This window comes from Scheffersomyces spartinae, assembly GCF_019049425.1.
Source record: "Scheffersomyces spartinae strain ARV_011 chromosome Unknown scaffold_12, whole genome shotgun sequence".
In the NCBI taxonomy this organism is placed as follows: domain Eukaryota; kingdom Fungi; phylum Ascomycota; class Pichiomycetes; order Serinales; family Debaryomycetaceae; genus Lizanozyma; species Lizanozyma spartinae.
The window spans coordinates 149,193-171,882 of NW_025065059.1; the positions used below are offsets into that span (position 1 = coordinate 149,193).

The 22,690-nt window shown below is 38.0% G+C and overlaps 8 protein-coding genes across 8 annotated transcripts; 4 read left to right on the top strand and 4 right to left on the bottom strand.

Annotated features, from left to right (window-relative positions):
• Positions 1-1,086: 1,086 nt before the first annotated feature.
• ARC40 (Arc40p) lies at positions 1,087-2,217 on the bottom strand (the record flags this gene model as incomplete). The annotated part of the gene is made up of 1 exon (XM_043191593.1): positions 1,087-2,217. The coding sequence occupies one exon, from the start codon at positions 2,215-2,217 to the stop codon at positions 1,087-1,089; it is 1,131 nt and encodes a 376-aa protein (XP_043048900.1).
• Positions 2,218-2,549: 332 nt separating this feature from the next.
• KQ657_000770 (uncharacterized protein) lies at positions 2,550-3,422 on the bottom strand (the record flags this gene model as incomplete). The annotated part of the gene is made up of 1 exon (XM_043191594.1): positions 2,550-3,422. One exon carries the CDS (start codon positions 3,420-3,422, stop codon positions 2,550-2,552), a length of 873 nt encoding a protein of 290 aa, XP_043048901.1.
• Positions 3,423-3,777: 355 nt separating this feature from the next.
• Positions 3,778-4,173, top strand: DAD3 (Dad3p; the record flags this gene model as incomplete). Its single annotated transcript, XM_043191595.1, has 1 exon — positions 3,778-4,173. The coding sequence occupies one exon, from the start codon at positions 3,778-3,780 to the stop codon at positions 4,171-4,173; it is 396 nt and encodes a 131-aa protein (XP_043048902.1).
• A 470-nt stretch (positions 4,174-4,643) lies between these two features.
• ADE13 (adenylosuccinase) lies at positions 4,644-6,089 on the top strand (the record flags this gene model as incomplete). Its single annotated transcript, XM_043191596.1, has 1 exon — positions 4,644-6,089. The coding sequence occupies one exon, from the start codon at positions 4,644-4,646 to the stop codon at positions 6,087-6,089; it is 1,446 nt and encodes a 481-aa protein (XP_043048903.1).
• A 4,438-nt stretch (positions 6,090-10,527) lies between these two features.
• KQ657_000773 (uncharacterized protein) lies at positions 10,528-12,774 on the bottom strand (the record flags this gene model as incomplete). Its single annotated transcript, XM_043191597.1, has 2 exons — positions 10,528-10,685; positions 11,058-12,774. 2 exons carry the CDS (start codon positions 12,772-12,774, stop codon positions 10,528-10,530), a joined length of 1,875 nt encoding a protein of 624 aa, XP_043048904.1.
• A 4,944-nt stretch (positions 12,775-17,718) lies between these two features.
• DFI1 (Dfi1p) lies at positions 17,719-18,933 on the bottom strand (the record flags this gene model as incomplete). Its single annotated transcript, XM_043191598.1, has 2 exons — positions 17,719-18,242; positions 18,378-18,933. 2 exons carry the CDS (start codon positions 18,931-18,933, stop codon positions 17,719-17,721), a joined length of 1,080 nt encoding a protein of 359 aa, XP_043048905.1.
• A 1,283-nt stretch (positions 18,934-20,216) lies between these two features.
• Positions 20,217-21,467, top strand: KQ657_000775 (uncharacterized protein; the record flags this gene model as incomplete). The annotated part of the gene is made up of 1 exon (XM_043191599.1): positions 20,217-21,467. One exon carries the CDS (start codon positions 20,217-20,219, stop codon positions 21,465-21,467), a length of 1,251 nt encoding a protein of 416 aa, XP_043048906.1.
• Positions 21,468-21,763: 296 nt separating this feature from the next.
• On the top strand, positions 21,764-22,585 carry KQ657_000776 (ubiquinone biosynthesis protein; the record flags this gene model as incomplete). Its single annotated transcript, XM_043191600.1, has 1 exon — positions 21,764-22,585. One exon carries the CDS (start codon positions 21,764-21,766, stop codon positions 22,583-22,585), a length of 822 nt encoding a protein of 273 aa, XP_043048907.1.
• Positions 22,586-22,690: the final 105 nt, after the last annotated feature.

A 22,690-nucleotide genomic window follows, 5' to 3' on the forward strand; every position in this document is an offset into this window, starting at 1 on the left:
AGTTTCGCTATTATCTTCTTTGACACCCCACGCCCCTAGAATTGGGCGTGATGGCGTCTAAACAAAATATTGTAATTGTATGGTTACATAAGCATTATATGTTTGCAATATTACTTACTTTCACCCTTACAAAAATGTAAGCAAGAAACTTTGCGCATGCTCTTGGAAGAACTAGTCCTAGGACACCTCTCTCAAACCAATAACTTGGACTGTCTTGAAACTTCATTCTTTGTTTTAGCATCACCGACACAGCCATACTTCATTATGTAAGATATTACTGAAAACAAATTATAAAGTCGTGCAAACATTCAGTTTCGCGTAAAGGTTACCCGGACAAATCTTGCTTCCCCGAAAATTTTTATATTGTGAGGTGCGTACTTTCTCACTCTGGATTGAGTATTTAACCTCATCTTCTCTTTTAATAATTCTTCTCTTCTCTTTCCTCTCCTTTTCTTTAGCTTTTATTTCCGTCAGCCAAGCGGCCAATTAGCTAGAGGCGCAGGTCGCTTCTGTATTGTTGTTTCATTTTGGTATGTGGGTTCACAAATTTATTCAATTCTGTTAAATGAGGAATGGCTATAATGATGATTGTTACACAACAAATGTCCGGTGAACACAAATGAGCCAAGGATAACATACATGCATCACCATCTGAAGTCATAGACATACCTCGCAAAGTTGTTGTTATTTGAGCGTTTCAATTTACTAACAGAGTATAGATATTTATAGAAGTTCACTGTCTGATTATGTTTTACTTTTAAAGACTGACTGACCAACTCCCTCTTTCTGAAATGGTATGTTTTATTAAATTAATCTAACTTACTCCTTGGTTTAAACCCTTATTATGATGATAACAAAATTTTCAGTTCTGCTTCTGACCAAAAAAGTTCATGAAGAAAACTATATTACCAAAGCTCATATAGCTGATTTATAAGGTTCCAACACGAGTTTTATTCTATTCTTTTTTTAAAGGATTCTTTACTAACATTTAATTTAAAGGACAGGCAGATTTGATTAGTTCTATTTATATAAACGTCATCAATGATACAAAAAAAACTTTAAATTCACTTAAAAATGTAATGCAGTCTAAACTTTGTAGACAACAACTCTTCCATCGTCACCAGAGGTACTGACATGGCTCAGCGAATATAACTTAACCGAAGTAATGGTGTTTTGATGAGAAGTTGATTGGTTGGCTCCACCAGTAGTGGTCTTCGTGACTCTACCTCTCAAGTCCAACTGCTTGAACATGTTCAAAGCATCATGTGAGGAGATTTCATCATCATCGTCATCAGCACTTCTTAACGTTGACGAGTGCTTGACAATAGGGTCCAATATCTTTTCTGTAGGTCCAAGTTCCTTCCAGCCATTTTGATCACCTTCAAAAACAACCAATACATTGTCGTTACCTGCTGCGGCGATTTTGTTATCGTTAACAAACACCAATGATCTGAATGGTAAGTGGCTAGTTTTAACCAGATGGTAGGCCAATGGGGGCAAACCCTCACCTTGTGGATAGACAATATTAAGACTGGAATCGTGGTTGACAAAGGCTAATATTTCACCGGTGGCATTGAATGCAACACCATGAACCCAGGCACCAGTTTCACTGACGAAATCAGAGCATAGGGTTTGGAAAGGCAATTTGGAACCCCAAGCAGTAGCTTCTGGTTTAGCATCCAAACCTTTAATGAAGGTAGAAAATACACGAGTGTGACCATCTGTAGAGCCACAAGCCAAAAGTACGTTATTGGGATGCCAGTACAAACTAGTGATAGTACTCTTCAAAGGCTTCTTCAAGTGCTTTGACACCCACCAATCGTTCTCTTCTTCATAGTAACAAACTGCAATGATCCGGTCAGAAGATCCGACAGCAAACTTGTCTCCCAGTGGACTCCAACGACAAATGGTAGCAGCTCTGTTAATACGCAAAAGCACCAAGGTTGGCTTATATTCACCTTCACACATTTCCCAAACAAGGGCATTCCGGTCTTGAGAGCAAGTGAGAATCCGTGATCCATCAGGAGAAATGTCAACCGAAGTAACCGTTTTGTTATGACCCTTCAATTCGGCAAAAAGCTCAGGCTTAGACAGACCCTTTACCTTGTACAACTTTACTGAGTTACCCACAGTGATAGCAAGAACATCACCACTTGAAGAGAAAACATGATCAATAATTGGCTCAGTACCGAGCTTGTAGACAATTGGAAACGACATAGTATTTATAGTAGTACTTAGCTTACACCAGGAGGACCTCTCTACTAGGCAATTGCTTATAGGAAAAGAAAAGGGAACAGTAATAGTATTTGGTGGGTCGACCTTTAAAGTTCACTTCAGGCCAGTGCGGGTGGAAATGGCGGAGTTAAAATTGTATACAGACCATATATAGAGATTTACATCAAGATTCACAGGACATACAATACAAAAGAGTCCATTCCAATGTCTATATTATTATTGAGACCGTCATAAGCAATTGATATCATGAGCACTCACATCGTGGCAGCTGATAAAAGAACAGCTGCCACGGAAAACTTTGATAAAGACGACATTTAGTTTTTGTGAGCCCTATCGTCGATGTGCTTCTTAGCCTTAGCCCAAAACTTCTGGATCTTCTCGTTCTTGATGGTACTGACATTGATATCCATATTTTCCATAAGAGTGGAGAACAATTTTGCAGTGTCATTGTTATACAAGATTCTCAACCAGTAGAAACAAAGATAGACAACTAATTGGAAACCCAGAGAGCTTCTGAAAAGCAATGTTCTCAAGACTAAATAGATAATCAAAAACAATTCATCATAGGCGATTAATGATGCCAAAAATGTACTTTGACCTGTGATGGCAGTAACCTTAAATTCGTCCCCTATGTGTAACAAGGAAATTAAAACAAATGGAAGCAATTTGAACATCGAGCGGAATGAGATAATGTTAACAGCAGCAATAATCAAATATTGGAAATCCTGTTGAGCAAATAAAGTTGGTGTTGGAGGTAAGTATCTAAGACCATATTTATGTGAAATGGCAGCACCCAATGCAAAGACTGAACCAACATTAGACAAACGATAACAAATGAAACGAATGTACCACTTGTTGATACGAAGGAACAGAAGAACGCAGTACAATATTCCAAATGCAATAACTGAGGCATGACCAGCTAGCCAGATCTTCTTCTTCAATGGGTTAGGACCCTTAATCTTTCTTCTTAAAACCTTTTTCTTTGGGCCGGAGGTAGTATCTTTGGAAGCCGGAGGTGCGACAGAAGAATCATTATTTACGGCAACTGTGGAGGCCTTTTGGTTAGCCATAGATTCAGCTTCTTGAGGGGTCCTGCTTTTCTCTGCTGAAGGGTTTGAACTCACTGAAATAGAGGGAAGTGGAGCAGAATTGGGAGCAGACCCAGAATGAGATTCAGATTCAGACATGATTTACAACAAGAAAGTCCAATTGAAAAAGTCAATGCCAGTCAACAACAATAAGTGAAGAAACTGAATGCTATTACCTTTTGTTTGCTATCACTAATTTCGAACAAGAATCTGAAGGCTACGGTATGTGATGGTTCGCAAAAACACCAAAAAGTCGTGCGCGGAACATTTATGCCCAAATCCAGGTACGTGAAATTGGTGATAGTTTGAAAGCTGAAGTATTTGGGTGAAGGTTTTGAAAGGGGACAGGACTTTGTGTAAACAAAATAACACATACACGTCTGTTTTATTTGTTACTGATTTTCTTCAAGTTTCTTCTGTCAAAACCAATACATGGGAATCAACTGACTATAAGATGGCGAAGGAAGATATAACAAACATTGACTACTCTCAGTCGTCGCAGTTGACTCAGAAACAAGCACAAGTGCTTCTGGAGTACCAGAAGATGGCATTTCAAATGGCCGAATTGGAACGGGAACTACAAATTTTACATGTAGAGATTCAATCGAAAGGACCTAAAGAACTCAAACAGAGGACGGCGCGGAATTTAGGTAGTGATGGAGGAGCAGATGATACCGATGGACCTACTCGCAGATCAGAAGGTATAGCTGCACCTGCTACCAAGTTGTTAGAACGATACAGGGCATTGGAGACACAGGTTGCATTGATGGGAACGTTGTTCAAGGGCTCTGTTTATTCTCTTTTCACAGATAACGAGCATGCATCTGGAGCTACTTCGGATCACAAATAGATGAGGTTTTTGTTGTGTTGAATACCCTGAGAGTACCGCTAGTTGGCGCGTGGTTGACAAATTGTAGTCAAGAGATCATCAACACATTGAAAGGAATCGCGGCGCGCGCTAGCATCCGTGCTTTGGTATACATTCGACTCAATCACATTTGCTTGAGGCAAGATCAAGATCGAGATTACGCCCAATTGTATTGGCATGGTCCAGTGAAGACTACCGGTTAATGTGAGACTTAACGTTCCGTTTTCAAATTCTGTATATGGGTCGATCGTGGACAGACTTAGGACGGAGTCAAAAATTATAGGTTCGGAGTCGCATCTCGCGCTGGTAATATCTGGGGAAAAATAAAGACTTATTAACGAAAAAAGTTTAAGATTAACAAATTGAAATTGTATCTTGATTCCTTCTTTCTTTCTTTCTTTCATTCATACTGGCATTAATTTTTGTGTGAATAGATTTACTACTATTACACAATGAGTAACGATTCTTACCAAACCCCTTTATCTTCCAGATATGCTTCCAAGGAGATGTCTGAGATCTTCTCATTGAGAAACCGTTTTACTACTTGGAGAAAGTTGTGGTTGAACTTGGCCATTGCTGAAAAGCAAGTCGGCTTGGACATGATCACAGACGAAGCCATTGAACAAATGAAGAAGCATCTCGTTATCACTGACGAAGAAATTGAAGAAGCCAAGAAGGAAGAAGCTATCGTCAGACACGACGTCATGGCTCATGTTCACGTCTTTGGTAACACATGTCCCGCTGCAGCTGGTATTATTCACTTGGGTGCCACCTCTTGTTATGTCACTGACAATGCTGACTTGATCTTTTTGAGAGATGCCTACGATGTCTTGATTCCAAAGTTAGTCAACTTGATTAACAGATTGGCTAAGTTTGCTTTGGAAAACAAGGACTTGCCTGTTTTGGGCTGGACTCACTTCCAACCTGCTCAATTGACCACTGTCGGTAAGAGAGCTACTTTGTGGATCCAAGAATTGTTGTGGGATTTGAGAAATATGCAAAGAGCCAGAGATGATATTGGTTTGAGAGGTGTTAAGGGTACCACTGGTACTCAAGCTTCCTTCTTGTCTTTGTTCCATGGTGACCACGACAAGGTTGAATTATTGGACGAAACCGTTGTCAATTTGTTGGGCTTTGACACTGTATATCCTTGCACTGGTCAAACTTACTCCAGAAAGATCGATATCGACGTTCTTAGTCCATTGGCATCGTTCGGTGCCTCTTGTCACAAGTTGGCTACCGACATTAGATTGTTGGCCAATTTGAAGGAAATTGAAGAGCCCTTTGAAAAATCTCAAATTGGTTCATCTGCTATGGCCTATAAGCGTAACCCAATGAGATGTGAACGTGTCTGTTCTTTGGCTAGACATCTCGGTGGATTGTTGAACGATGCTATCCAAACCGCTTCTGTCCAATGGTTTGAAAGAACCTTGGATGACTCAGCTATCAGACGTATTTCTCTTCCATCAGCTTTCTTGACCGCTGACATTCTTCTTTCCACTTTAAACAACATCGCTAGTGGATTGGTTGTTTATCCAAAGGTCATTGAACGTAGAATTAAGTCTGAATTGCCATTCATGGCCACTGAAAATGTTATCATGGCCATGGTTGAAAAGGGTGGTTCAAGACAAGATTGTCACGAAGAAATCAGAGTTTTGTCACACCAAGCTTCCGCTGTTGTTAAGCAAGAAGGTGGTGACAACGATTTGATTGAAAGAATCAAGAACACAGAATACTTTAAGCCAATCTGGGAAGACTTGGACAATTTATTGGACCCTTCAACATTTGTAGGAAGAGCTCCTCAACAAACTGAAAAGTTTGTCAACGTTACAGTTGCCAAAGCTTTGGAACAATACAAGGACCAAATCAATGACGAAACTGTTGCCTTGAGTGTTTAAAGTTATCAGTGATGTCGGTTTATAGCACATGATTTTGTATGTAAGTAATTTTGTTATTCAACAGTAGTGGGATAATGTAGATTATATGGTATACCATTTACTATTGCTCCTTTTTTATGGGGAAGTGATTTATCGAGATGAGGGTGCTTCTAGTACGAATTAAGCTTCAAGGCTGGCCATGGCTAACCAAGAACGACCTTAACAAGATAAGACTATCTACATTTTAGCCCTTTGATACAAGGAAACAGTTGCCTGCTATTCGTTTACTTGAAAAAAAACTAGCACCCATTGTCATGTTGCCAAGCTGGCGATCAAATCATACACCCCATGGCTCAAAAGCAATGCCGTTAAATGTTAACTTCGCAGAATCCACAACAATACAGCCAAAGAGAACTGAAGTGATGACAAAAGGCATTTAGGCACAAACAGACTAAACATTCATAGAATCATACCGGATTTCAATCTTACAGTCGGCATCAATTGATGCTTCCATATCTCATGTTGGAATTTGGCTTGTCAAAGGCAACCCCAGCAACATTTATGCACGTCCCAGTAGAACAAGATAATGTGCTTTAACACAGAACTCCGAGACCACTTCTTCACTATGGGGTTTACTAACTTGATTCGGATTCATAAATCCCTTCTATTCATATTATACCAATATTATCAAGATGTAACAAAAACGTAAGGCTGAATATGTTGTTATTGTACTCGCCTTATGATTTTCACGCCGTGCCTCGACTCTTCAGTAGCCAACGAATTTGTGATTTCGTATTTACTACTCATTTCAAGTTTATAGCTTTCGTTAAAACAGGGACGCTTTGTAGCAGTTACAGTCAATTCATCAATGAAGTCGAACTATAATTGTTCAATTTTAATCACGGAATTATACGGAGGTGTCTTCTTAGTGCGTTATTGCACAGCTGTGGATTACACCTAACTGCCAAAAAATGATCCACGAGGCTGTGAAAGAAAACCCAACGCATATTTGCAATTAAGCCTAATTAACAAGACGTATTTCGAAATAATCCATCAAAAGATGCCGACCAAAAGGATTAACAATGATAATTGCTGGAAAGAGAAAATCGAGCACTAATGCTCCTTCAAAGTTTGCATCCGCATCGATAACCAAATTTAGATTTAGCTCTTTCTTCTTTTGAATATCGCCCACTCTCAAAAAAGGCCAATAAGACGGTATAAATAAACCAGAAATCATATCCTCTACCCAAATCTACAATTTCTATATTTATGACGCTAAAAAGTAATCTGAAAAAAGTTGTTGTCTGTTATTAATATCGAGGTATTTTGCTTTAAAGAAGTTGAACGAAATCTTTAGCCAATATATAACAATTAAAGTTTTTGCAATAGACAATAATGGTAGGCAAGGGGAAATAATACGAATTATATGTATTAATAAGTCCAGGGCAATTCATAAAGGATAATCAAAAGAGTGAATCACTAGATCTGAATGAACTTCAATTTCTACAAGAAAGTTTATATTGATCATCCATTCTTTTTCTTTTCATAAACTAGGTTAGCATTTTGGCATCAATACTAGAACTTAACTTAAATTATTGATAGTTGGATGTATGTTTACTGGTTGTGTCTCGTTTCAGCATGTTTATCTTAGCGACAGCTAATCTCTGTTGAACGTGTTAAAGTTCACCCTCAAATTCAATATCGCTTCCTTGTATTGTTCAAATGCATCAGATTCAATAGTATCTTTTCCAGACACCTTGCTCTCAATATTTTGATACAATTGATCTTCTGACATCAATACTTGCTCTATAATTGTTCAACACTAGCTCAATAGTTTGCTCAAAAACAGTAAGAAGATCAGCCAATCAATTGAATATATTCATTCGTTCTTAATGTTTAATCGTTCTATATCACATAATTTTTGTTCCCACTCCAATATTAGCTCTTATCAACAGCTTCTTTACTGCCTATGGCAATGAATAGTGACCTCCGTTATTCTAAGCTTGAAATGAATCAAATATAAAAGTTGTCCAGGATCTTTCTATAATTTCCCTACTGCCTTGTATTAAATTTGAGCATAAATCAGAATAAATTTCAAAGTAGAACCACCAACATTCTTTCCTTCTTCAAATTTCGTAAAAAAGATTACCCTTATTGTAGTTAAGGAGACGCTATAGCATGATCAACGAAAGAAATATTTCTATGCAACAGGGAGTATGGCGAGCTATTGCCTCGGAAACAACGTTGAATAAACCAGCTGCATAGATGTAATAGATCTTTGCTATCCATTAAGATAATGTGATATCAATCATACAGCTTTTCAATTGGGCCATAGTACCAAGTCCACAATATTAAGATTCCCATTCTTTGATCCCTCTACCTTTCAAGTGCTAATTTCTATGAGATCTTCATTAAGTCTATAGGATGATTAAAGACGTAGAATATAAAATCACAACAGAAACCACTAAGAAGTAATATCTACTTGAATAATAACGTCAAAGAAATAATAAGGGATGCTTTTTAATATTTTAAGTAATCTTAGTTTAATTTTTTGGAATAATATTCTTTGTAGATTTAATTGCAATGTATTTGATGATGATAACAAGGATACATTAATAGCTAAATACCAAAAATCGTTTTACTATATATTTTAAAGCTATCATACGACATAAGATCTTTGAAATCCTTTTACATGGTTCATGATATACTTAAACCTTGGACAATGTTAAATGAACAGGTAAAAACGATACTGCTTGGAAATATTTGGCCCCACAGAAGTAATTCTTTTGCAGGATAGATCAAATTCATGCTTAACTTTGATATTTATGTTCTCCGTTACCAAAAAATCATATTTAGAACAAGTTTGTTAACAAATGGAAAGTTGTTACAAACTGGTGCACGGGTGTCTCTCGCTATTGACGGCATTTTGTTCCCTGGTGTTGGTAGTGTCAGATATCTACCTTGAAGCCGTGGCAGCTCACCTTTACTAAATATTTATCACAGCAATTGATATATTAAAGAGGTACGAATGAACTCTAAATTGAAAGCTGCTCAGGTTACATACTTCGTGCACTGTATCTAGAATTTGAAGTATTACTGATATTGTGAATCAATGTACGCCTGCTCGGGGCATTTTCAAGATCTCAGAGGCGAAAAAAGAACTCAGTTTCATGTTCCTACACCTTAAACTCAAGAGCAACTGAAGGACACCCCGCTGAGCGTGAGCGGCAATTGAGCAAAAGTCTAACGCATTTGAAGAATCCCACTGTAGAATGAAAACCATACTAAGATTATTTGCCGAAGTTCAAAAATTGTTCAGAATTTCATTAAAAAACGTATTGAATTTATTGATACGCAATAGGGATTCTAACCAGATTTATTTTTTAAGAGTCTGTTTATGTTTTATCAAATACATTGAGCTGATCTGAAAGTATGGCATTCAAGTATAGCATCCACGTGACTCTTTAAACACAGGCAATGCAAGTGTTGCAAAATATGGCATTTTAAGCAAAGCGGTTATTTTAATATGCAAATGGAATAAAACGTCTTGTTCCAAATAGTCTGTGTCATTATGCTCGATATGAGGTACACCAAAGCTGCAAATATTATTCAGGAACACAACACAAAACGACCCAAAGAGGTAATACGCTCAAAAGAGGATATGTTAATTGACCACACAAAAGGCCGGGTAGAAAGCCAGATTCAGATGCTGAGATGGAAATGTGCAACCGCATAAACATGTAGCTTACATATGGCTATTCTTGCCTCCATTACTACATAACTTGGACATGCTCGCTATCGGTACAATTGTGATACAATTACAATATTTTTACAAAGGTCTGTCTCCCAAAGGGTTGAAAGCAGCAATAAAGATGGACAATAGTAAATAGAATTCCTTCTTTGACATCATAGCAATTTAAATAAAGAGTTCATACAGGATCTCCTTTAATTACAGCTTTCAAACTGATATATCGCTCTCTTATCTAGATATACGTTTAAAAAAATTGCTGCGACAAAAGTCCCATGGAGTATAGGCGTAATAAAATAAGATGTAAGAAGGAGTAGGGATCTGAATTAGTAACCAATAGGAGAATTCAAAAGAGATTGTTTGCTCGGTATACTTATACTTGAGTTGTTGAATTGAAGTGCTTGAACCCCACTTCACTTTATTTCAGTTGTTTCCTACATTGATTTAATTCATCTCACTATTATCAAAGGAAAGAAAAAAAAATAATTCATGTTTCATTAGGCGACTCCCGGAATAACTTTTTAAGAATTGGTGCAAAATTTATTTTATGTCGAACAACAAATATGAGGCAATAACAAAAAAATGACACCATTAAAACTGAATATTAATTGAACGGGGGATAACTAAATTAACCTATAAAGAAACTCCACAAAGTATGGCTCATTACATTTTTTTTTTTCATTGAAGGGATATTTGATGTTCATTACAAGATCAAGATGATATAGACCCTCCTGGGGAATTCTTTGAGCTTATTCTACTCGTTGTAGAACTCGAGTAATTAGTGTAGTTAATGATTCCTGGTGTAGATGTAGAATAGCCCATTGGCCAAGAGTGTTTCTCGCCAAAGTTTTGAGGTGGCAACGGCAGGCCTTCCTTCATTTGATTGGCAAGCGGAGCAATTTGGAGGGGCGACTGAAGTGGGTATTGAGGTGTTGACATCGGTGATGGGAGAGTTTGTGGCGGAACATGAGGCTGCAAATACTGATAGTGAATTAGTGGCGGATTAGGTTGCTGAATATGGCTATAGAAATGCTCATTTGAATGCCTCGATGGACGAAAGGAAGATGGCTCCGTATATGTCGCCGGAGTGGACTGATATGGGGGAAAGTAATTTGTGTATGTGCCCAGTCTTTGAATATTTTGAATGGGAGGAAGTGACAGTGTAGCAGCTCCGGGCATCATTTCATGCTTAGGGAGAGGGGAATTTCCAACCTGAGTCAACGGCTCTGCTGTGGGGAGACCAGGCACAGGTTGTTCAAGAGGAGATTCTAATGCCGACATTTTAACCAAAGAGTTATACTCTTGAATTATATGATTAACCGAAAAAGTGACAAATATTTCCTTTCTGTCAGGATTCGTGTCAGTCAAATCAACGATACCATTATATAAATCTCTTTCAAACATCCTTTCATCGGTATATAATACGCAATCTTGATTTACAGGAATCATGTAAATCTTCATCTTGGACTTGTACCTTGGTCTTGCAACAATCTTTTTAACGAAAATATTACTAGGTGAGTCTCCTGTTTTCCCTAAGCTATGCAACATTTCCTCTGCACTTTCGTCATCATCAATAAGCGAAAAATCTCCCGGCTTAGCTGTTTCCAACTTTAATAATACAGATCTTTCGTTTGTTGTTGCACTGGAACGGGTAACTCGTACAAGAGTATAGTCTGCAACACCACCAAATAAAGTGTTCACTGCAGTATTGAATGAATTGAAAGTTGGTAAGTTTGCCAAGCTTCTAAGTACCTTGTTTGGGATATCTGCCATGTTTACAAGACTGGAATCAATTATTTGAACAGGCAGAGATACCACACTGGAGTCGGATTGAGCAGGAACTGTCACATAAGTACAACTGATTCCTTCATTTTTACTTTGTCCAACAAGCTTATATATTTGCCTCTTGTTTACTCCTGGTATCAAATGATTATACAAGGAGACAAATGAGTTACTTAATGTTAACTTGACTTTCATGCCTGCTTCCAAGGATTTAAAATGTAATTTAGAACCCAGTGATCCAGCATTAGCATCGTAGTTTGAGATTTGATTTCCCCCCATTGTGGAATTCTCTATGTGCTTAGATATATCTCCAGGGTCGCCTGTAGAATGTGATGTTCCATTTTTTCTTCGAATAGATAACTGTACAAACTTCTTTGAAGCCAATATCTTTTTATGAATTCTTGACTTTGGAATTCTTGGTTTTCTAGAAAGCAATCTCTTAACAGAAGTAGATAATTCAACATCTTTGACTTCCACTGTAAGCAAAGATGGTTCTCTTACAAAAGACGATTGCCTACTCTTTGGACTTCTTGTCGGAGATGCTGCGGTTGAGACCAAGTTACTACTATCTATCAATGGAGAGGAGATAGACAGACTCAGTTGTAACGAGGGAGACAGCGACAGCAGCTGTAATGAATTGGACCGAGCTTTTCTACTTTCTAACGCATTATCAATGAACCCACCATAATGGCTACTTGTTATTCGACGTGTAGGGAGATATGCTAAATGATTATTAGAAGAAGGCTGACCTGGAGCTTTAATTGAACCAGCTTGAGGGGGGTTGAACTGCCTAGACAAAAGCTTTGTTAAACTAGATATTGGAGGGATTTCGACATGAGTAGGAGATTTAATAGACAAATGATGTGTTGTTATGTCGTCTGACGCTGAAGTTAAAGCTTGCAACGAAGTCTTTTCTATAGTTGTAATTTCATCAGATATAGAACGATCAGAAATCTCAGGTGAATCTTTCTGAGGATTGGAACAAGTAGAGTTATTATCCAGACTCTCGCATTCTTTAATTGTATTTGACAGGGTCAGAGTCTGATCATTTGGAGGAGAATCTTTATTCAAAATGTCAGCAATCCCAATCATTGAAGATCTAGGGCTTTGGTATGGATGACGATGGTAATGAAGCTTGTCAATGGTAGAAGCTCTAATTTGTTGGCAAGTTGTCATTGACAGTAGATGGAATACTGTTCTATCCAATTTCAAGTGCTGTACCTTACAACAGTAGTAAACTTTCTGACCACTTTTGAGTAGATTAGATAGCAGGGGAATCTCAGATCAACCAGTGAAGTAGATGAAATGGCAAGTCTAAAGAGTAAAAGTACCGAAGAAAAGGCCACTGTTAGTGAGAAGGGTAAGCCTTAGTTTGAAGTAGAAGAAACAATAATGTTAAAATAGGGATAACAATAGAGAAAGATTAATTAAAAAAAAGTTGACATTGAAGTAAAAAGAACATATGCTATCTAAGATATAATAAGATGAATTGTCATTCACACATAGAACTGGAAACTAAAACGTAATAGGTAACATATAGTAATCAGAATTTATGCACGAAGAAGGTGCATATCTTGTTGTGCATAATAGGCGGGGTGATTGGCAAGCTTAGTTTAAATGTACACTATTCCTATACAGTATGCTTTAGAAGGTGCAACACTACATAACTGCAAGGCAGAATGATTCACCCCACCCCCAAAATAAGTTGTATTATTGAGCAAACTGCAGGTGAGGAACTTGAAGACCCTGCAAGCGACGCATACTTCTATCACAAAAATGCACAGTGAAGATACGGGTCTTTGTTAGTTTCAAACGGCTAGCAATATCCCGAAACATGCTTAGCCAACACAATATCTTCTTATAGAAGCGTCAAAAGTTCCCTTAAGAAGTGAGAACCTCCCGCGGAGAGATTGACAGTTTTAAACAATACCTTAACCAGAAATGGAATCTATTTTTAATTTTTGTTATTGAGCCGCCATGATTTGGAAACTGCCGGTAAAAGTTGTTCCACTACGTTTCTCTTCCGATTGCCGATCGGATGATTTCTTATCAAATGTATTGTTTTTTCAACTTGCCTTGAGATATTGTTCTTTTGCACATGAAGAATAGACCTCTAAACCCATTAAACGATTTCAATTGACTTTATTGCGAGATTGGCCTTATTCAAAAATTAATTAATTATATATATTGGGTGACATAGCAGATTAAAACTTATGCGGTGCATCTGATCAAAGGACCCTATGATTCAGATTCTTTACTGGTGGCTGAGTATTGAAACATGATGACGATGAAACATTTACTACTGGAGTAGTCTCATATTTTTGATTGGGTTCATGCAGTTTCTTCTATTTGTTTGTTATTTCGTCTTATCAAGGTTGTTTATAAAAGTTTAATTTCTATTGGAAGCACTATACATAATTGAATTTCAACTCATAGTCTAGAAAGGGACTCGGGTCATCACAATAGCGGAACAAACCTTACGTTTCTCAGTCGTATGCACGGTCATGCAAATAGAGATAGTGTTCATTTTTAGGTACAATGTTATCCACTGAAGTTGAATTTTGCAATAATAGCCCATTGATATTGTGAGAGCTTTCAGTTTGTGGGTATTAGTTTGCAGTTATGGCAAACAATGTTGTTGATAGAAGTTTCTGACTCCACTCTCTACCTACTTCCTGAACCAATGCAAACTGGATACTCCTTTGCATCTCCATAAATTGGACAGTAGGCAGGAGCAAGGGGGTTTGCATGTGTTATTCGAAGTAGTTTTAAACAAACACGGCTCCAACCCACTTGGACACAAGATAAATATGATAAATTTACAGAATATCAATTGTATTGTTAAACTTCTCCTTAGTTAACCGCGATGAAACATGACAATTTCCCGCATAATTTCTCCGTAGTGGCCATTCCTTCAATTGCTCCAGTGTGTGCTTATAGTTTTTCCTGGTTCCATTGAATGAGAATACAAAGCAATTATTTAGCATACATGCACCTGCATCGACTAAGATGCATACCACTCATACTTGCACTGTTAAATCCTGGAATTGGGTGTTAGTATTATGTCTCCCGCATGACGCAAGTTGCTAATTCCGGGTTGTTCTGGAAGGTGCGGGTAAAGCCCCCGCACAGGTGTCGATCAGGGGAAAGTACAAGTCCTTTCTTAAACCGTATGAACCAGGGGAAGCTCAATCTTTGCATATAGGAACCGAAAGGAAAAACTGTTTAAGAACAAAGGGTCCCACTATTATGCATCAAACAATTTTTGGGCGAGTTTTAAGTTCGAAAAATAACACCCGAATCAAGCCTCGTTTAGTATTAGGAGGCTTTCAAGCCGAGGTTGATTGCAATGGGGTTTAACCCGAGCAATGCAAAAAGGGTTCTTTTTTATCCATTACATCTCTATTGTGTGAGGTAAGTCGATTTACATAGACATCGACTTGAAAAAATTAAATTATGGGGTACCTAATCTTTGAACTAAGAGTGAACTATACAATGAATCACCTTGACTCAATTATAGTTAAACAAAACAATCATTGACTTTTTATCAGAATAGAGAACCATTAAGGTAGCAATCACGATACGATTGAAAACTGTCGTAGAGATTCTCGCGCGTTTACGACGGCCGAAAGACCTAGCAGAATAATGGAAGGTTGAGCTAAGAACAATGCAGAGTCAAGTTCACCGTCCTGAAGAATTCAAGTATTTTACACTGATTTACGTACTCGTATATGTTGTAAATCACTTTGAACTTTATACGACCTTCCTTTTGGAAAGGCACAAATTACTTGTGCTTCCTTTTGGAAGCTTTCAAAACGAATTGTTCGGGCCCTCCTCCGGCAAAGCTGCGTTGCTCCGCCTTACTGACGTTGATTCAATTTCCCGGAGTTCGTTAGAACAACGCGAGAAAGCACTTTATCTGGGGGGGGGTACTCAGTGGACTTACTGATTCACTATCAAAGGCATTGTTCCCTACAGACTGGTTGGTTCATGCTTGGAATCGTTTAGCGTAGTGATTGTTGTTTTGTACTACTGTGAAAGGAAGCATAGAAAATTCAAACGTGAAATCATGCCGGTCTACACGATGCTACCCTTGTATGACCTACGTAAAGAACGTGAGGACTAAAAAAGTTTTGGCGACCCCAAGCTGTATTGTTATATCCTCGTATTGGACAATTTGGGCAAGTCTAATTTTACTTTTATCAAGTAAACAAAAATAAACGTAGAAATCGACAGTATACGAATCAATGATGTACACACAATAACTTTCAGAGGACAAAATCATCATCCAATGCTAGTTTATTAGCTACGGGATATGAGTTCTGGGTTTTAAGAAATTTTACATGGATAACTGCTACTTTCATAAGCATTAAAAATTTTCTTTCTTAGAGCACCTCATGGTGGACTGTCGATCTGTCCTAAAATGGAAATCTGAAGGGAAGTGGTGATAATCAGCCCCAAAAGAAAAGTTCAAGGCGTCATACAAGCAGGATGCGATAAAAGTTAAATATAAGGTCAATCTACTTATAACTGAACGTGATGCACTTATATTGCATGTGTAAGGACTTCTTAAAATTGAGGAATGGTGGATATGTGAGGTTCAAATGAATCGTACATAAAAATAAATAGAGTTGACCAAGTTAGTTAACTCTAAGTCTTTTAAAGTAACATTCTGATGTACCATTGATCCTCATTTTGTGAAACTGAGGTTGCAGTCATCTTACACTAATTTAGTTCTCGATGTTCATCTTAACACTATGTTGAACAATTTTTTGGATTAAGGTTTTTCTTGTAATACTTAAAGTTGGGAATATGATGAGCATCTATTAAAACACCCACATCAAAACCTTCTTATGATGTCCCATATATGCGTGGGGTTTCAAAAAGCTTTTGTTTCCGCAATTACGTGCCTGACGCCTCAAGAGGCAATAGGATTCTGCTGTGGGGACGATGATGAGTTAAAGCATAAAAAGCTAATTCTCAATTCGAATGGGTGCAAATCGATCACATGACATAGAACTACTGTGGCTGTTTTCTTTTTCGTAAACGAACAATAGCCATTGGAAGTTAAAGATTCTTTGCTAATAAGATTCACTTAAAAGCAATTGTTAAATCATAATAATAGGCCACAGGAAGTATCAGTACTATTGTCTTTTCCCGACGCCATAATAGGAAGCTGAGGGACACTTTGCCGCGGTTGCAAAATTCAACATAGATTTCTCAAATCGTTTTGTACTGACTTTCCCATGCACCTTACTTTATGCTAAGGCTACTATTATTTCCCATCGGACATAGAAGCAAGAACCCCTAATTAACAGATTTGGTCGATCCATTTGGAATTTAGGGGCTTGTTGCTCTTTAACATTATTCTAGAATGACAAAAAATTACCATAACATCTAACCATCTGTTATTTCTGTAACGACAGCTAATCTCTTCAAATATAGTCTGTACTGTAAAACTGCCATATCTTGGTGAGTTTTATAAACCGTCCATGGCGAGATGGTTGCCAGGCACTGGGTAGACAATAGCATGTCACAACCGTCCTAAATAGGGAACTTGATCCCAATTGGGATAGAGCACGATTGGGCTACTTAGACCCAAATAGGATCAGAAAAAATTTTAGACCTATCGGTGCAGAGCATACGTCGCCCCTCATGAGGTTTAAGCTTACGACTTTTCATTAACGTTTTGGTTAAGTTTAACCCACCTTCATCCGCGTCAAGTTTAACCCACTCTCTTCCGGGTCAACTTTAACCCAGCTTCTTCCCGGTTAAGTTTCACCCAATCCCCCCTACGGCGGTTAAATGTTTTTGCACTTTTACAACATAACTTACTTTGGTGGTTGGTTGTCGCGTAATAAGTGCAACGTATATGAATTAAATATACTAATGAATACTATCTAGTAATATGTTTGGGATATATAAAGCTACAGAGAGAGAAATTAAGGTACCACAAGATACGCTATAAAAAAAGTGAAGCCAACATCAAAAGCTACTAACATTTACCCAGCTAAAAGTCGTTTACCTTACCTTATACTTTCAAAATTCCGGGTAAACTTTTAATCCGAATACATTAGTGCTGGGGTTGTAAAACACAAATAAAATTACCCTAATATCCTCTTAAAAGTTAGACCCTTGGTTGATGTTACGATCACGAACACCCAATTCACCATTAAGGAAATCATCATCACCGCCCTTCTCTCCTTTACGCCAGAAAGTCCAGCCAGCAGATTGATATTCATCCTTCTTTCTAGACTTGATGTAGAATAAAACGGCAATTATACCAACAATAATACTTCCTCCTACACCAACAACAACACCAACAACAATCTTATTGGTATTGGACAAACCACCAGAAGCCTGCTTGGATGAAGAAGAGGTTGGAGTTGTAGAAACAAAAGAGGTTTGAGTGACGACAATGGTTTTACCATTGTCAACAGTGGCAAACGTAGAAATAACAGCACTTGAAGATCCGGCCGACTTGGTAGCAGTGTCAGATGAAGACGAAGAAGAGGTCGCGGTCTCAGAAGTGGACAGAGCGAATGTGCTAGATGAGGTTGGCGAAGGTGAAGGCTCTTGAGTGGAAGATGAAGTTTCTGACGATGTGACGTCTTGAGGGGTTGCAGAACTAGAGGAACTAGTCTCTGAAGGCACCTGTGAGGATGATGAGGTGTTTTCTGCTGACAGACTGGTGTCAGTAGTAGGACTGGAAGAAGAGGAGGATGATGATGATGATGAAGACGAACTCAGTGACAGTGTCTGAGAAAAGAAGTTTGTACTTGAGGAGGATGATGTGGGTGAATTGAAAATAGTGGATGATGTTGATGATAACAATGCACCAGTGTTGGAAAAAGCAGCACTTGCAAAGTTTGTACTGAAAGTATCACCTACCACGATAGAAGACGAGTTATCAGCTCTTCTTTGAATATCAACTTCAGGTAAAAGCTCAACTCTTGAATCAACCATAGAAGTCACCATCGTGGTTTTGATCCATTCATGGTGGTCTTTCATGGAACTGAGGGACTCAATGTTGTTGCTTGTGGCTTCCAACAGCATTAAAATATCTGTGGAAGCTTGGGCTACGTCATCAGTAACGTCCAGTCTATGGATTTGATGGCAATCGTGAATGTTGTGGTTATGGACATCGATACGATTATATATCCCTTCTTGTTTTGAAGATGTTAACGCGTTGCCATTACCACCACCGACATGTGGACAATGAATAGCAGAGTATCCAATCACCACAAGTGCAGTGACCACTACGGCACTCCATCTCATATACTTGACACTTCTGGAAACCTCCACACGTTCATTTGTATTCTTTGGTTCAGACATCTTGTTTAAGTGACTTATGATATTAAGATATATTATTTGCTCTATTGGTGGGTATTTTTAGATGATCTGTGCTTATAAATGTTTCAAATGTTTCAGACTTCAAGGACTCTTCGGACACAAGTCGTCGTTTCACAAATGATGATGCACTTTAAAATAGTTAACGTCTAAATGAAAAATAGCGAATGATTTCAGAACGTTTTCAGGTTAAGTTTAACACGACAGGTCATCGGCAGGTTTTGGTGACTTTTTGGGTATAAAGCATTCTAAAAAAAACCTACATACATTTTTTTTGTGCCTTGCCTGACTATACAATGGAGGCTAATACAACGCCCCTGAGAATCAAAAGAATACTACAGACTACCCAATTAGGAAGTTTACGAGGTTTATATCGCTAGAATTTTTTTGGTTAACCTCAGATTTGTAAGAACTTTGCCATATGATTATGGATGTGAGTACTCTTTCCAAAATGGGCTCTATGTAGTAAAGTTAAACATCTAGTTACAAATCAAAGGCGGAGCCCCTAACAATGAGAAAGGGACATCCACTCGCTTATTAAATCGCGTCCCAGTTTCAAGAACAACAAACAAATAATTACTTCGCCCGTCTCTTTTTCCGCGTCCGCCAATCACAAGTAAGTAGGCAGAATTTATAAATATTCAAGTCGACAAAGGGGTAATAGCGGCGAGGCATTCGTTTTGTACCACAATCACATAACCAGTACTGAAAATATGGGATAAAGTAAATACTTATATCGCGGGCTTACGTAAAGAAATAACTAAAATTATATGCCTTGTTATACACAGGCAAGGTCCAACTCCTATGCTATCCCTGTGGGACACGACCACTTAGCACTTTACATTCAAAACCTGGAAGTGTCAAGAACACTAGTAAAATGAAGTATACGGAAGACTTGAGTAAACATAGCACAAATAATAAATATACTTAGTTTCAAGATCCTTTTCAATTCCCATATTCAATGGCGTGCTTAGGTGTCTAAAGTTAAAGAATGACTGGAACATACTAGCAAGTAGTGCATATAGCATTTCCCCCAGATTTTAACCACCTGACCGAACTGTCCGAATGATCAAGAAGGGTGAGTATCTGCCCAATGGTTGTGGAGTGAGTTTCAGAGCAAAAGTATATAAAGGGCCATAATTGGAAGATTTAATTAATTGATGTTGTAGATTTTCTTTCCTATAGTTTAATCTCATATACTACTAAACAAATCAATTGTTAATTATAACTACATTTAACTCCCCTACCCCCTAATTTTTCACTCAAATATGGCCTCATCATTTTCATCGTTCGAACCATTGCTCACGTATTTGAGCGAATTGAACCAATGGCAGGCCCAGAAACAATTCTCGCGTCCCCGGATAATCAAGAAGTTAGAAACCGAAAGTGACTATCAGATTCAAATCTATAAGGAGTATGGTGATTTTTCATCATACGAATTTTGTGTATTGAAGCCCGCAAGGGCTTACAAGAGTTTAGTTCAATTGCTTGTGGAACTGAGGGAAGATCACTTCAAAAAGGTATTTCAATTCAACTCCAATGATATTGATATTCATAGTATCCATTGGGAATATTATGAAGATGAAAACATTTTGGTTTTAAATATTCCAAAGAAGCAAGATCTTTGTTACAATTTAATGGACTTCACACTTCCAGGATTTTTCAACTTTGGTGGGCCATTTGTTGGTCAAACTGCAATTTTCAATTCCCCTCAAAGAAAACAAAGCCATATCTTTACAGAGCTGGAAGATGACTTGATTAGAGCTCAATATCAGAAGGAAGCTGAAGAAGCTGCTCAGGTTGCTAGATGGAAGCAAGAAGAACCAGCAATTAGGGCTCAATACCAGAAGGAAGCCGAAGAAGCTGCTCTGATTGGTCGTTTGAAGCAAGCGGAAGCTGCAGACAATGAAATGGCCAGAAAGGTTGCTGAAGACGAAGCCAAACAACAAGATGAACTTGATAATAAGGAACTTCAACGTCTTGAACGTGAGGGACAAATAAGAGCCCAAAAAGAATATGAAAGAGCTAAAAAGGAAGCCGCAAACAGAGCTAAACAAAGAGCTGAGGCCCAAAAGAGAAGAAAAGAATTAAGGGAAATGAATAAGGCCAGACAAGAGGAAGAACAAAAGAGAAGAGAAGAACATGATAAGTTGGTAGAGCAACAACAGAAATTCCTTCAAAACTTATTGAGTAATATGTACGCCGACCCATTACTGGAGTTGAGAAAGGAACAGAAAGAAAGAGAGAAAGTTCCCAGATCTTCCTCTAAAGATGGCAACACCAAGAAGCAACAACAAGAAAGAGCTGCAGAATTACAGCCTGAACCACTTGATGGAGATGACGACGAAGGAGAAGATGTTTCCATGAGCGAACCAGGAGCAGAAAAATCAGAGAAGAAGAAGGAAGAGCAAATTTCATCTAGATCGTCATCATCGTCCAAAGCAACGTACCATCCAACGATTGAAGACGTTGATGATGATGAGTATGTTGTATTCAGAAAGAAGTTTGGCTCCAATTAATTTACACCTAGTTTAACACTTCAAAATGAATAAAAAAAAGAAAAAAAGAAATAAAAACATTTATTAGTTTTATACCATCAATTTATGTATGAAGTAATCATTAAGAATAACTTTCAGTTGTAACTATTAATTCGGACTATGGTGGTACAAATTCTCACCCCACAAACCAAGTCAATTACATAATTAATTACATAATCAAAATCATTTTTGTGGTTCAATGGATTTGGCTATATAAACCTGATGGTGTGATTGGAGTTGGTTGCTCTTCTCCAATACGACGACACGCAAGAATCATAATGTCCGCAGCAGCGAAGTCAATTGCAATTTTTGGAGGAGCGGGATTCCTTGGTCGTAAGATCTGTGAAAATGGTATAGCATTGGGATATTCAGTGATATCGTTTACTAGACTGGGTTCTCCTCCCGCAAATTTAGCCAAGGAACCATGGGTTTCGAAAGTTAACTGGCAGAAGGGGAACATCTTTGAACCCGAAACGTATAAAGCCCAATTGAGACAAGTTGATGCAGTTGTTCATTCTATTGGGATGCTATTTGAGAATACCAACTATAAGAAGACATTGAATTCTAATGTTAATTTTCTTAATGATGTACAGAACTTGGCCAATAGTTTGAAAGGTAGCAATCCTATGCAAAGGAATAGTTTCAATACTTATGGTGCCGTACAACGAGACTCTGCTGTGCTATTAGCAGATGAGTTTGTTAAGCAATTCAAGAGTGCTCATGAAAATTCCACAGACAAACCTGCATTCGTATATATTTCAGCAGACAAGAACCCGCCCATTGTACCCAAGGAATACATAACGACCAAAAGAGAAGCTGAATTTGAATTAATGAGTAAACCGGATTTAAGAACAATTGTGTTACGGCCAGGGATCATGTACGATGCAAAGGCTGCCTCGTTAACCCCAAGAGGAATATTGACACTGATGACTCAATTGGGTCACGCTACAAAGCAAGTAGTTGTTGGGGATCAAGTTTCATTTTTAAACGATTTAGTGAGACCCCCAGTTTCCACTGACAAAGTGGCCTTTACATTATACGATTTATTGGAAGATAAACTGTTCTCCGGAATTTGCACCTTGGATGAAATGGCACTGTAAAATGGACACATTGAAATATTAGATGTAATTCAATTATGATGCAGCAGATTTATATAATATAATGTCACGTAAACTCATTAAATAAAGATATACAATACCTAAATG